The sequence below is a fragment of the Leucopleurus acutus genome (assembly GCF_964270905.1).
Source record: "Leucopleurus acutus genome assembly, chromosome: 11".
Classification (NCBI taxonomy): Eukaryota; Metazoa; Chordata; class Mammalia; order Artiodactyla; family Delphinidae; genus Leucopleurus; species Leucopleurus acutus.
Genome location: NC_139152.1, coordinates 100779710 through 100794026, shown reverse-complemented (window position 1 = coordinate 100794026; position 14317 = coordinate 100779710). Strand labels below are relative to the sequence as shown.

Below are 14317 nucleotides of genomic sequence, written 5' to 3'. Positions count from 1 at the left end.
CCTCCTGGCCCAGGTGCCGGGGAGCAGGTGCGCCTGAGGGGAAGGCTCAGGATGTAAAAGCACGCCTTCAGCACCCGTCGCCCAGATGACCAACATCACTCGATGAACCTTTAAACAGGTCCAAGTCCACCCCTCCCGCCCTGGATGACAGAGTCTGCACTGCTACCGTCACAGAACATTTCAGTATACTTCATGTGGAAAAGACGGAAATTTTTATCATCCTCCAAAATAAGAAAATGAAACTTAAGAAAGACTAATTTGGGCTTCCCTGGTGGCGCAGTGGTTGAGGGTCCGCCTGCTGATGCAGGGGACACGGGTTTGTGCCCCGGTCCGGGAAGATCCCACATGCCACGGAGCGGCTGGGCCCGTGAGCCATGGCCGCTGAGCCTGCGCATCCAGAGCCTGTGCCCCGCAGCGGGAGAGGCCACAGCAGTGAGAGGCCCACGTACCGCAAAAAAAAAAAAAAAAAAGAAAGACTAATTTGTTACCAGTAGGCAAGGCGGGGACCATGAGCCGTGTCCTCTGGGTCCAACTGGTATATATCCTGATGACCACATGCCTGAGCAGCCGGGAAGGACTGTCAGATGGAAGAAGAGTGACTGAGAACTAACAAGGCATCACAGGCTCCAACACTGCGATGTAACAGAGGCTCCCAGCTCGGTGAGAGGGTTGGGTCCAGACAAAGGACAGCACAGGACGGGTCAGGAAGGAAGGCAGAGAGACGCCCACAGTGTGCCCCGAAGCGGCCCCCAACTAGAAGCGCCTCCCACGAGAGCCCTGAGTTCCTATAAAGGTCACCTCTTCTGCAGAAGGCACAGAAAACGCCCCCATTGGTAAGGGAAAGAAAGATGACAAAAGAATGGGCAAAGCTAAGGTTTAAAGAGAGAACCGGGAAGAGCGCTCCTAGAGGACGGGGCCCCAACATGAAGACAGGCTGGAGACACTGGGCAGATGCAGGGACGCCCAAAAGAGAGAGATGGGCCCCGGGGACCAACGCCATCTCTTCAGGGTTCTATCCAGGCTGCCTTTACAACACCAGTCAGGAAAGCTTTTTGGGTTTGGTCGTGCCACGCGGCACGCGGGATCTTACTTCCCCAACCAGGGATCAAACCCATGCCTCCTGCAGTGGATAATCACTGGACCACCAGGGAAGTCCCCAGGAATGCTTTTTTTTTTTTTTTTTTTTTAATTTATATTTGGCTGCGTTGTGTCTTCGTTGCTGTGTGCGGGGTTTCTCTAGTTGCGGTGAACGGGCGCTACTCTTCCTTGTGGTGCACAGGCTTCTCATTGCGTGGCTTCTCTTGTTGCAGAGCATGGGCTCTAGGCGCGCGGGCTTCAACAGTTGTGGCACACAGGCTCAGTAGTTGTGGCTCACGGGCTCTAGAGCACAGACTCAGTAGTTGTGGCGCACGGGCTTAGTTGCTCCGCGGCATGTGGGATCTTCCCGGACCAGGGCTCGAACCCGTGTCCCCTGCATTGGCAGGTGGATTCTTAGCCACTGTGCCACCAGGGAAGCCCCCCAGGAAAGCTTTTTAAAAACTCAGAGTCAAAGACTGTCTGAGGGCCTACTTGTGGACAGCCAAGCTCTGGGGCATAGCCTTCACCCAGAGCACCACGAATCAGTGACATCTTAGCCAGTCACAGACGACCCCGAGGCTGCCGCACTAGAGTCACTCGACACACCCTGGCTGAGCACCTGCTCCAGGCCCGGTCCGACACTGGCGCTGCGAAGATGCCAGGGATGCTGCTCCCGCCGTGGTGGAGAGTCATTAGGGTACAGGTAGGCACTGAAGTGGGGGGAGAAAGGAGGGAATGAGCCTAAGTTACAGAGCAGAAGCCAGGAAGGCAGGAGGAAGGAGAGCCCAATGTGGCAAGGCCTCTGGGTTTGACAATAAGGTGATTCTCTCCTGTGTATCCCGGAGAACTTCTTTCTGGTCTGAACTTGGACCGCCTACACCAAGGCCCTGGCTCTGAAACAAAACTATGGGACAACACCAGAAGAGCTTTTTTTTCCACTAAAGGTTAAAGAGCAGTGAGTGAAAATAACAATGAATGAAACGGCAAAGAGCGAGAGGAGATAAAATTAACAGAAATACACCCAAGCTGCGGGGCCCTGAGCATCATAAAATAAATGAAAACTTACACGGCCATCTTTACGATTACCTGCCTCCCTGTATTTCAGACACGCGAAGCAAACAGGCAAATCATGTAGTATCTCAGTTTACAGCCCACCAACCTCTCCAAGCACAGTCATCACTCAAATGTCTCCAGTAGTTTTCTGAAAGATGAACTCAGTCAGCAACTGATTTACCATTAGGCGTGTTCTAACCACAGTGATGCTCCCCAGATTTATAAAATACGTTCAGAAGGGTAAGTTTTCCAAGGAAATTAACTTTAGAGGACTCTGGAGGAAAATGTATGAAACGCCATCATTACGAGGGTAAACAGTTCCACCATTCCTCCCGCCCATGGCATCATCTGAAATGGTCCCGCCCACAGAGTCAAGTGCAGACACACGTGGCCCTACAGGACCCTGAGCAGAGGGGCTCCCGGGCTGTCCCACCGTCAACACCCACGCTACGCCACCTGGCAGTGACGCTCGCCCCGTCCCGCAAGCTCTCAGCCACCTACTGAGCTCTCCCCACCGGGCCACGAGCTCCCTGTAAGAGGGCCTGGAGTTCGTCTCCAGTCACACTCCTTGGGGGCCCAGGAGCCAGTGGAGACGGGCACTTACTGACCCAATCAGCACGCTGCTCACGGATGGCTCTTCAGACAGGTCTCAGAAGTGAGGATGTTGACAATAAACTTACCCCTCACATGAAAAAAGCAATGTGTGGAATATAATACTGTAAATCAACTCTACTTCAGTTAAAAGAAAAAAGCAACGTGTGAGCTCACAGACCCAGAGAACAGACTGGTGGCTGCCAGAGGTGGGGCAGGGTGCGAAATGGGTGAAGGGGTCCACAGGCACACGCTTCCACTTACAAGATAAGTAAGTCCTGGGGATGTAACGCACAGCATGGTGACTGAAGTTAGTAACACTGCACTGCAGATGAGAAGGTTGCTTATAATCTTACAAGTTCTCATCACAAGGAACAAGCATGTAACTGTGTGGGGATGGACCTTAACTAGACTTCCTGTAATCATTTTGCAATAGATACATAGAGCGAATCCTTAGGTTGCACACCTGAAAGTAATATAATACGTCAATTACACCGTCATAAAAGCACAATGTATGAATGGGGGGAGGAGTCTTTTGAAATTAACATGGAAAAGTACAACCCTGCCAGCCCTGCAGTGGGAGTCATGGGTCCCATTTCCCCACCTCTCCCTGCCTTGCTGCTTCTCCCCCCAGTCCCTCTCCTGTCGACGTCACCTCCAGGCTCACCGCACTGAGCCCTCTCCTCTCTCCCAGCTCCTGCCAGCCTATCTAGACGCCCCTCAGACTCCTCCGTGCGTCCCGAAGCCCAGTGCTCCACCAGTTTTCGCTTCCCAGTTCACGCGAAACTGTGCTCTCCTGACGTTACTGGCCACCTCCAGTAAACACTCAAACAGCAGCCTCCAGGCTGAGCTGCTGCTGGCTCTCGGCCATCTCACCACCTCACATTAAACGGGCCCATTGCAAAAATCAGCTTTGCCCCCACTGCCATGCCTCACCCCCACTTCCCCAGACAGGACGTGACCCTCTGCAGTCACGCAGGTACAACACAACAGGCGCGCCCCGCCTCGTGCAGCCCCTGGCAGCCTCCTGGCTCTCTCCTGTGACACCTGAAACCCACCTGCTGTCCCCAGCGTCCCTCTCCTCCTGACCCCTTCACTCACTCCTCCCGTGACTTAATCTCCAAGAACAGCGATCCCAAAACCCAAGATACTTGTTGCTACATTCAGCGCTCCCTTTTTTTTTAAATTTTTATTGGCATATAGTTGCTTTACAATGTTGTATTAGTTTCTGCTGTACAGCAAAGTGAATCCGTTATACGTATACATATATATATATCTCCACTCTTTTTTGGATTTCCTTCCCATTTAGGTCACCACAAAGCACTGAGTAGAGTTCCCTGTGCTATACAGTAGGTTCTCATTAGTTCAGTGCTCCCTTCTTTACTACACGAATACTTGAATGATTAAGCATTTTAAACCTGAAGGAGTTCCAAAGACTAGAGCACATCCCCTCATAAGTGGGCGTAACTAGGCAACGCCCTCTGAGGAGCCCCCAGCGTCCCACGCCTGCCCGGCCCTGTCAGAGCGACTTACAGTCGTGGTGGTTGATGAGCCCACATGTGGCTGGGACATAAAGTGCTGTAATGGCTCCATGACTGGCTTTGGCACAGGAAACTAACCCAAGCTAGGGAGTAATTCTAAAGGAATCAAAATGGGGTGCAGGAGGCGGCAGCCCGGGTCTGAGACTAACCCGTAGCACTAGCCACCCCAGGACGGTAACTGGCCCGGTAAGACAATCCCCACGCCCTAGACGGCGGGAGGCAGACAGTGCGGTGAATACTGGGGGGCCGGGAGGTCTCCCGCGCTCTCTTCCTCCTGAATTCTGTAATGGCAAGGCCAGACCCCTTCTGCTTCCCACCCAACCGGCTGGCCTCGCCACCTGCAAACACGCGCACCTGACAAGAGAAGCAGGTGCGGAGCGCCCCCTAGGGGCTGCCTCCCGCCTCCAAGGTCCCGTGACGCCGAAGGACCCCTCCCCTCTCTAAGACCCAGTCCTCCGCCCAGCCTCTCCACGCACACCGTGCCCACGCCCTCTGACAAGCCCGGACCCTGCAGAGGGCTTTCGGCCTAGGATCACAGGCACTGAACATCGTTTGTCTCGCTGCGTGTGAGCCTGGGCACCAGCAAGAGCATTCTGCCCTTGAGGCTAGTAGAAACGCTCACGGAAAGAAGGCTCATGGCAAACCCTGCAGCGAGCTGTGTGAGGGAGCAGGGCGAGAGCGGCCCGGGGCACATCTGAGAACCGTGTCACGGTCTGGCCCCCGCAGCACGGGCCAAGCTCGAGTGTGCAGCCCGGGTGAGAAGGAAGACGGCGGGCCATGCCCGGGCCGGAACACTCTGGCAGTGCCAGTGAACTCCAGACCCCGGGAGGATGGACCACGGGGAACAGAGCATTCATGCGGTCAGGAGCCCAGAAATGCACAGGGCGGCGTAGAGAAAGGGCTCTGCCCTCTGCCAACATGCTTGAGTTCAAAGCCAGCTCGCTCACTGCTCACCGAGGGGCCGCGGGCAGAGAGCAGCAGAGGGGCGAGGGCCCCCTGCCCAGCTCCGCTAGTAACACTAAGAGCAGCTTCAGTCCTGAGCCCTCATAACCCCAGTAAGAGAATCCGTAACTGTTCTAAGCAGCTAAACTCACCGACAGCTACATGCGCCTTTGCCACCTTCTGCGCTCAGGCTGGGATTTCCACGTGAATCCCCCCAAAGAGGAAACAGCATCAGAATGAGGGAACAGAAGGAACAGGGACACTCAAAACAGAAGTCCCCTGCAGCACGGAGCCCAGAAATGGAAAGAACCCAGGCTGCCCCGTCCCCTCTGGGCCTCCTGACCCTCTGCCTCTCTCTGTGAGGGGGGGAACGTCTGGGTGAACCCAGAAGCTGCCCCTCTCACCCCTGGAGAACCGGGAAAGAGGAAGTCAGTGTGTGAGGAACCGGGTCCCACCCCCAGCCCCAGGCCAGGCCCACCACCAGCTCAGTTGCAGCCTGTAAAGTCTGGAAAGGACCCCTCAGCATTCCCGCTGCTGCTGGCCCGAACCTGTGTGTCAAGAGCCTGAAACAAGGGAGGTGCTCAATAAGCAGGCGCAGGTACGAGGTGTCACTACAAGGCCAGCACCATCTCCATCCGCGGCTCCACCTCCCGCCTGGGGCGCAGAGCCAACACCTGCCCACGGATGTGGTTCACAGCCACTCTCCGTGGAATCCTCCAGAGGGAGAACCAGGCGGTCGGTCGTGTCTGCACTCCCAGGGCCGAGCACGGAGGCATCCCCCACGTGCAGCCCAGCCCTTCCAAGGCCGGGACCCCCGCTGCACCCAGAGGGTCCGCAGGGGCCGGTCTTCACACTGCACGTGTTCCACTGAGGAGCGGCTAAGCCCAGGAGTGGCAAGATGGTGGAGCTTCCGGAGAAGGCCAGGCAGGGGCTGGTGTCACGCCCTGGCCCCCGGGTCACCGTGCTGTGCCGCTGCCCTTGTCCTAGCTGTACGTGGGCCAGGCAGGGCCACTCCAGTGGGAACAGAAAAACGGAGGCGAGGGCTCCCGGCGCCTGTTCTGTTCATTTCCACCCCCAACCTCTGATCTCGCCTTCACAGTACTCAGGGGAGTGAAACACCTCCTCCAGCTCTCATTTTACAAAATTTTAAAAAAACAGAACAAATCCAAAATCATCAGGGATTTTTTTTTAAGTCATTTTTGTCCTCATCTAAAATTAACCCAAAGAGTCCAGATTTGCAACATTAGATAAACATTTAAGAGGGGGAAAAAATTATTTCATTTTAAGTTTATTTTTTCAAAATGTTTCCAGACAAAATAAAAGGTGTTTCATAACATGAAACATGACCACTGGAAAGCAAACAAGTAAAACAAACTATGTATTTAGCCAAACCCCACCCTCCGGTGCTTCCACAGTGCTCAGCACAGCAAGACCATCTCCACTCATGGGTGGCAACCAGACGGGACCGCCCCCCCCCGCCCCACAAAACACAAAGTCACTGCCAGAGCACAGACTCCTGGGCTCCTCGTGACAGGGAAAACTAGGAATAAAGAGACACTCCAAACATCCACTCCAGAAGCACCAGCAAGAAGACAAGGCAGATCTATAAAAACACAAGACAGGAGAGCAGGTGGGGCAGCAGCTCAGAATTTCTCAGGAGAGAAAGGCGGGGCCTCCACTTGGCCCCTGGACCCGAGAGGACACGGAACAGAGAAGACCCCTCCGACTAAACACGCTTTGCAGAGGTCACCAGTGAGGGCCCAGCCCACCCGTGAAGACTGGCCGAGGTACCGGCCCACGTTCAAGTGCAGGACCCCTTCCCCAGCCGACGTCCCTCGGGCACACTTCCCTGCCCTCCACCGACCCCGCAGGGCTCTGCTTTCCTGCAGCCACTGTAACAGACTTACTGCCTTCGAACATTCCCACCCATCATCTTAACACTCTGCAGGTCAGAGGTCCGGCATGGGTCTCCCAGGCTAAAGTCCAGGGGTCGGCCCGCTGCATCCATTCTGGAGGCAGTCCTGGGGAGAATCCATTTCCTGCTCATCCGGGTCGCTGACAGAAGTCAGTTTCTAGCAGGTGCGGAACCAAGGTCCCCGTCTTCCTGCTGAACAAAAGCACAGGCTGCTCCCCGCTCCTAGAGGCCACCACGTGCCCTGGCTCGGGGCCCTTCCTCCATCTTCAAAGCCAGCAACCGCAGATCGGATGGAGCCACCTATGTCCAACCTCTGACACTTTTAAGAGCTGATGTGACCGCGCTGGGCCCCGCGGATAATCCACGGCAACCTCTCCATCTCAGGGGCAGCTGACGGGCAACCTTAACTCCATCTGCAAAGTGATTCCCCTTTGCCGTGGGACTGACACGTCACAAGCTCTGAGGATGAGGACGTGGGCATCTTGAGGGGCCCCCACCCCTCAGGCCAGAACCCTGGGGGTCACCTCAATCCCCAACACCCTGCCCGTCAGTGACCCCTTTGAGGCCCACCGCAGCTCGGGCCCTGAACCTGTCCACTCCCCCCCGCCCACCGCCGCTGCCCTGGTCCCCACTTCCCGTGCCCACTTCCTCTCACCCTCTCTTCGAGGCGGAGGAGCAGAATAAAGTGCTTCCTCATGGCTCTCGGGAACAAGACCCAATTCTTCTCCAGGGCCTGGACGCCCTGCGTGCTCTGGACCCCGCGCACCCCTCCTCACTTCCTCCTTGGGGTCTCCCTGCGGAGAGCTCCGACCCCGACCCCGACCCGCACCTCTGCGTGGCAGGCTGGCCCCTGCTCCAGCCCCAGGTCCCATCCTAGGCGAGACCTCCTCGGGGCGGTGGGGGGGAACGTGGCATTCTACGGATGCGGGGCTCCGGTGTCCTGCCCCCATCACCAGGCTGCGGCCGTGGGAGCCTACAGACTGCTTGTGTACCAGGTGTTCATCGTCTCCTTCGGCCTGAGGACCCCGAGGCCCACGCCTCTGCTCAGCATTCCCTGCAGTACCTGGCGCACTGAAGGTGCGCCAGTATTTTCTGAATGAACTGTCCCCCGCCACACTCCTCTCCTGCAGCTGACGACTGACGGTGGCCTGTGGAGACGACAGCTGAGCTGAGTGTCCCACTTGCTAAGGGCCGCCTCGTGGCTGTGGCAGCTGTGTGCTGAAAGCTGCCAGGGCCAGGACACTGTGAGCGGTCTTCTGCTCCATGTCTACCCGAGCACCCATGGCCCTGCATATTCAGTCGCGGCCTTTCTTGCTGCCACCGCACGTACACATGTCACCCTTCACATGCCCCGGCGGCCCGCCTACCCTGCTGTCAGCAGAGCACACTGGCAGGCAGAGCCGTGCTAAAATAGCAAGCGTCGGGTCCACGCTGAAAGGCTGCCTGTGTTCTCACACCCAGTGTGCTGTGATTTCGTCTTGGCATTTCAAGTTAAGTGTAGCAGGAATGCCAAGTGCAACCGTGGAAAGCCACAGCCCCGTGGGAGCCAAGCGAGTCAACGGCCCACAAAGGAACAGGCCCAGAGAGCCAGAGGCCGAGCCTTTTCTGATTATCATCAGCTTCCCGATTCTTACCAACACCACCGCCTCTCACCTGGATGTTCGCAAAGCCTCCTAACTGGTCTCCCTGCTGCTGCCCTGGCCCTCTAGGCCCCCCAGTCTACCTACAACAGGGCAGCCAAAGGAATCCTGCTAAGCCAAAGGCAGGGCCTGCCGCTGCCACAATCCTCCAAAGCCCCCCCCCTTCACTCGGAAGAAGACACTGGGAGTCCCTGTCTCTCCTGGGACCATGAGGCCCACCACTCCCACTTTTCAGGCCTCGTGCCCCACAAGCCTCTCCCCCCCCCAGCAGTGGTCACGCCGGCCCCCCTGGGCTTCTCCTCGGACACACCAGCATTGCCCCCGAACCAGGGCCTTTGCACGAGCTCACCCCTCTGCCTGGACGACTCTATCCCGGCCACCCAGGAAGCCTGTTCCCTCACCTGCTGCAAATCTTGCTCAAATGTCACCTGCTCTGTTAGAGCTTACCTGGTCACCTTATCATCCATGACACTATCCCCACGGCACCTGCCCCCGAAAGATCTATCCCGCTTCCCTGCTCTGTGTTGATAGCAGTCATCACCTTCTGACAGTTAACTCTCTACTTAGCTTTTCTCGGGGGATTCCCTGGTGGTCCAGTGGTTAGGACTCAGCGCTTTCACTGCCAAGGGCCCTGGTCTGATCCCTGGTCGGGGGCTAAGATCCCACAACCCGTGAGGCACAACCTAACTTAGTTATCCTCTGCCTCTCCCACTCCGCTGTTAGCTCTGTGAGAGCACAGATTTTGGTCTGTTTTGTTCACTGATGCATCTCTAGCACCTGGAACCATTACTGGCACATAATCTGGGTTAAATAAATATTTGCTGAATAAGTAAATGATCAGACTCTCAAAACTGGTCCAAGAGGCTTCCCTCCTTCTCATCTAAGAGAACAGGGTTAGGCCAAGCAAATATCCTCCTGTAGGTCACAACCACTTAGGTCTAATGCAACTCCCTAGGTTAGTGCAGAAACTGATGGCCCTGGGGGCAGTATGAGGAAGGTGAAGGTCACAGAGAGATTAACAGAAAACGATGGCTAAAACCTGGACCACCCAATTTCCAGTCAGACGTCTTTCCACCATATCACACATCCTGCCTCATCCAGAGAAGAAGCTTCTAAGAAAGCTTCAACAAACCAACCAAACATATAATCAACCAAACAAATCAACCAAACATATAATCAACCATACAAATCAACCAAACATATAATCTAAGGACCAGGGTGTGCACAGAATAGGGGGATCTACCAGCAAGACCACCTCGTGCGCTGTGAGCCTTGGCCAAATCAGTCTCTCCAGGTTAATCTGGAAAACAGTTTGGATCAACCACCACTTACTGATTTGGCAGTAACAATGCGAAGATGAGCAAGGCACACTCCCTAAACACGCAGAGCTCACCGTCTGGTGAAGAAAACAAGCGCTTTCCAACACTGGGTGTGACGCACAACGGGGTACTTTAGTCCAGACTGCATGAAAACAGGCCAGCCCTGACCAGGAGGTACACTGGAGGCGAGCTCTTGAACATCTTTAAAAAGTAAGCCCAGGGCTTCCCTGGTGGCGCAGTGGTTAAGAGTCCGCCTGCCGATGCAGGGGACGCGGGTTCGTGCCCCGGTCCGGGGGGATCCCACATGCTGCGGAGCGGCTGGGCCCGTGAGCCATGGCCGCTGGGCCTGCGCGTCCGGAGCCTGCGCTCCGCAACGGGAGAGGCCACAGCAGTGAGAGGCCCGTGTACCGCAAAAAATAAAAAATAAAAAATAAATAAGCCCAGCAAGGACTTCCCTGGAAGTCCAGTGGTTGAGACTCCGCACTCACAATGCAGGGGCACGGGTTCCATCCCTGGTCAGGGAACTAAGATCCCACATGCCACACAGCGAGGCCAAAAAATCAATAAATAAATAAGAAAAATAAAAAGCCAGGCAAAGGAGAGGGAAGGGAGGAAAAGAACATTCTGGCCACAGCTATGAAAGCATGAAACTGACAGAGGCATCACACAGCAGGTACAGCGAGGATCCTACAAGTCCATCAGCACCCGTGGGGGCCAAGCTCAAAGCAGGGAGGGGCGGGAGATGGGGCTAAAGAGTTGAGCGGGCTCAGGTCATAAAGGGCCTTAGACATCATGCAAAAGCACTTAAGCTTCTCGGCACGGCATTTCGGGGAAAACAACCAAGGGGCTTTAAACCAGCCTACCTCATCGAGTGTCAGAGTGTGCTTTGTAAATTCTAAAACACCAGAGACACGAACATTTGCAGAGCGCCAAGAATAGCGCCTGGCAAACAGTAAGTGCTCGGTGAATAGCAGCCGCTACTGTCATAGGAATTATTACTAAGGAATTACTAATTTTAAAGGACTGCGCTATACAAAAGAGCCTTTGCCAGTTCCATATTCTGTGGTGGGTGTATTCTTCCTCCTTTGAGTTTCTCTGGGTTGAGGCCCACAGTCAAAAAAAGTTAATCACAGGAACCACTCAAAAGAGCTGGCACGACCGCTGGAAGCCAGCTGGGAACTGCGGCACCGAGCTTGTGCAGGTAAAGACCAGGTATGCGGCCGGTGGTCACCACAGGGAGGTCATCTACTGACAGGGAAACGGGCACACCTTTGCGACTCCTCCTGTCGCCTGAAACGGCAGCACTGCCAGAGATGAGGCCACAGGAGGCGAGGGGCACGAAGTGGCTGTGCAGGCCTTTCCCGGGCGAGCCGACCTCTCCTCCTCGCCCTGCCCTCTGCAGTGACAGCCTCCAGGAGGCCTCCAAGACTCCACTCCAAGTCTGGGACTATCACACGGGAACAACTCTCAAAAGGCCTAAGGCACAGCACGGTATCGGAGTCCAAGGAAAAGCAAGGCTGTCTTTGGGAATGCAGGATTTCACAGAAGAAAGCTGACGACAGTAGTATTTTCCTGTGGCTGTCACAACAAATTACCACAAACTTAGCAGCTTAAGACAACAGAAACGTATCCTGTCACAGAGCTGGAGGCTACAAGTCCAAAGTCAAGGTGTGGGCAGGGCCATGCTCTCTCTGAAGGCTCTAGCAGAGGATCCTTCCCTGCCTCTCCTAGCTCTACTGGCTGCCAGGAGTCCTCAGCCTGCCTTGGTCTGTTAAGGCATCACTCCAGTCTGTCTCCATCTTCACATGCCATCTTCCCTGTGTCTGTCTCTCTCTGTGCAAACTTCCCTCTTCTTATAAGGACACCAGTCACTGGACTAGGGCTCACTCTAATCCAGTGTGACCTCACTTCTCATTTTAACTTGATTCCATCTGCAAATACCCTATTTCCAAATATGGTCACATTCACAGGGTCCGAGGACCTGAATTGGGGGGGGGGGGGCACTACTGAACCCAATACAAGGACAAATACCCAAGAGACACAGTCATCAATCCAAAGGTTTATTCACCATTATAACTACACACAGGAGCTCGAGTATTCTCACACCTCAGCTGGTTGTTAAGAATCAGAATCTATTTAGACGGAGGAGGAACCAAAATCTCAATACCTAAAAGCAACACACAAAAGTTCTACTGCCACGTGGCTCCTTTCCTTGCAGTCTGTGTTCTACAGCATGTGTTCCTGTCACTGCTAGGACCTCCTATTCTCTGCTATTCCAGAATTTTCACATCATCCTGGACCCTGACATTGGTTTTGATGAAACCTCTTATTGTTCGTCAGTCAAGCACAGTCCTAAGGACTTCCCTGGTGGCACAGTGGCTGGCTAAGAATCCTCCTGCCAATGCTGGGGACACAGGTTCAAGCCCTGGTCCAAGAAGAGCCCACATGTCGAGGAGCAACTAAACCCGTGGGCCACAACTACTGAGCCTGCGCTCTAGAGCCCACGAGCCACAACTACTGAGCCCACGTGCCACAACTCCTGAAGCCCACATGCCTAGAGCCCGTGCTCCACAACAAAAGAAGCCACCGCAATGAGAAGCGACACACCACAACGAAGAGTAGCCCCCGCTCGCCGCAACTAGAGAAAGGCTGTGTGCAGCAACGAAAACCCAACACAGCCGAAAATAAAATATAAATAAATTTATTTATTTAAAGGAAAAAAAAAACCCACAGTCCTACAGAGTAAAATAGGGTGCCTGGCCAACTTCAGTGACCCCCTCCAAAGTCGCTTTTCTGAACAGTCAGGAACTCATACTGCTAACTCCCAGACCATTCTGAAAATTAAACCTTTCTGACTCGACACAGTGCATTCCAAAGTTTACAATTCTATCACTCAAACAATAGTGTTTACTATGCAACACTTACGAATAAACTGTGCTTATGAATGATTCTACTTGGAGTTAAGACCACAATTCTTAAGTTGCAGTATCTCAGACTTTAGTTTCCAAACTGAACAGTGTGTAGAAATCTTGTAGTTTGTTTGTCTCTAATCTATTTTCACCAGCAGCTGATTTTATCCTAGGTGTTTTTCCCCGTCCTGTCTCCCATGTTTCCTAGGGCCCTGGCTGTGCTGGGTGACACATCAATCAGAGGAGGACTTTGGAGTTGTACAGCTTCCAGGTTGCACCCAGGTCGCTGCAGGCACTTAACTAAAAAAAAAAAAAAAAAAAAAAAAATTTGCTTCCTGCTGCTGACTCAAGACAGGAGTTGGCTTTGAAGCCAGAAAGTGGGAACATGGAAATCCACAGGGAGCCTCAAGTATTCTTCCTCGCCCAGGGCAAAAGCAGCAACCCAGGAGAGAACGAGAACGCCAATCAAATGGGTCAAAACCACCACGCCCCCTGCAGAAACCGAGCTCGCCAGCGGACGCAGACTGCCCCGGCCACTTTCCTCACTCCACCAACTCCTCGCGGCTGGAGAAGAGTGGGTTCCTTGCAGCTTCCCCAGGGGGCCGAGGAGTTTCGCAGAAGAGAGCCTGCCGGTCTCGGGACAAGCCTGCCGGCAGCTCCTCCTCCTTTCTGGCCTCGCTCCTACGTGCAGCCACTGTCACCTCCCAGACCCCACGATCCGACCCCCAAGACACCCCGAGCAGTCTCCTCAGAGCCCAGGTCACCCCTCCCCAGACCCCGACTCCACCGCAGCCCAGCGGGCCGAAGCGCCCACCTGTCCTCTGACCTCTGACCCCGACCCGGGTCTCCGTCACACCCACCTGCCCGGGACCTTGCTGTTGCTGCGCTTCCAGAACTGCTTCCTGGCCCCGTCGCTGGCCATGGCCTCTCCTCATCCCTCAGACCCGCAGCCCCGACACCCAGAGGGCGGCCAACCCGCCCCGGCGGCCCTTTCCTGTACCCCGGGTGGCCCCCTCACTGATCCCGGGATTCCAGAGAGTAGAGCCGAGAGGCTCTTCCGCCTCCCTCCGGAAGTTGTATCTCCGCGCACCCGGAAGTCCCGCCTCCGACCCAGGCGCGCGTGATGGACGCGGGGGAGCCTGACGTCACTAAAAGGCGTCTAAGGGGCGGTGCCGCGGAGGAAGCGCAGCTGCCGGGTCGTCCTTCTAACTGCACTCTTCTTAGGCCTGGTGTCCGGCCCAGGGTTCTCCTACTGCGCGAAGCGGCAGGACAGTGGTCCTAACCCGAGGGCGAGGCGACGCGGAGACCGAAAGCACCCCGCTGCGGTGGT

General features: G+C 55.1%; 1 protein-coding gene across 1 annotated transcript in view; it reads right to left on the bottom strand.

Moving 5' to 3' along the window:
- TBC1D22A (TBC1 domain family member 22A) overlaps window positions 1-14021 on the bottom strand; it is a 314915-nt gene extending 300894 nt beyond the window's left edge. The window contains exon 1 of the mRNA XM_082851042.1: window positions 13848-14021. Coding sequence (XP_082707168.1) covers window positions 13848-13909 — 62 coding nt within the window. The 5' untranslated portion in view covers window positions 13910-14021. The remainder of the gene's footprint in view (window positions 1-13847) is intronic.
- Window positions 14022-14317: the final 296 nt, after the last annotated feature.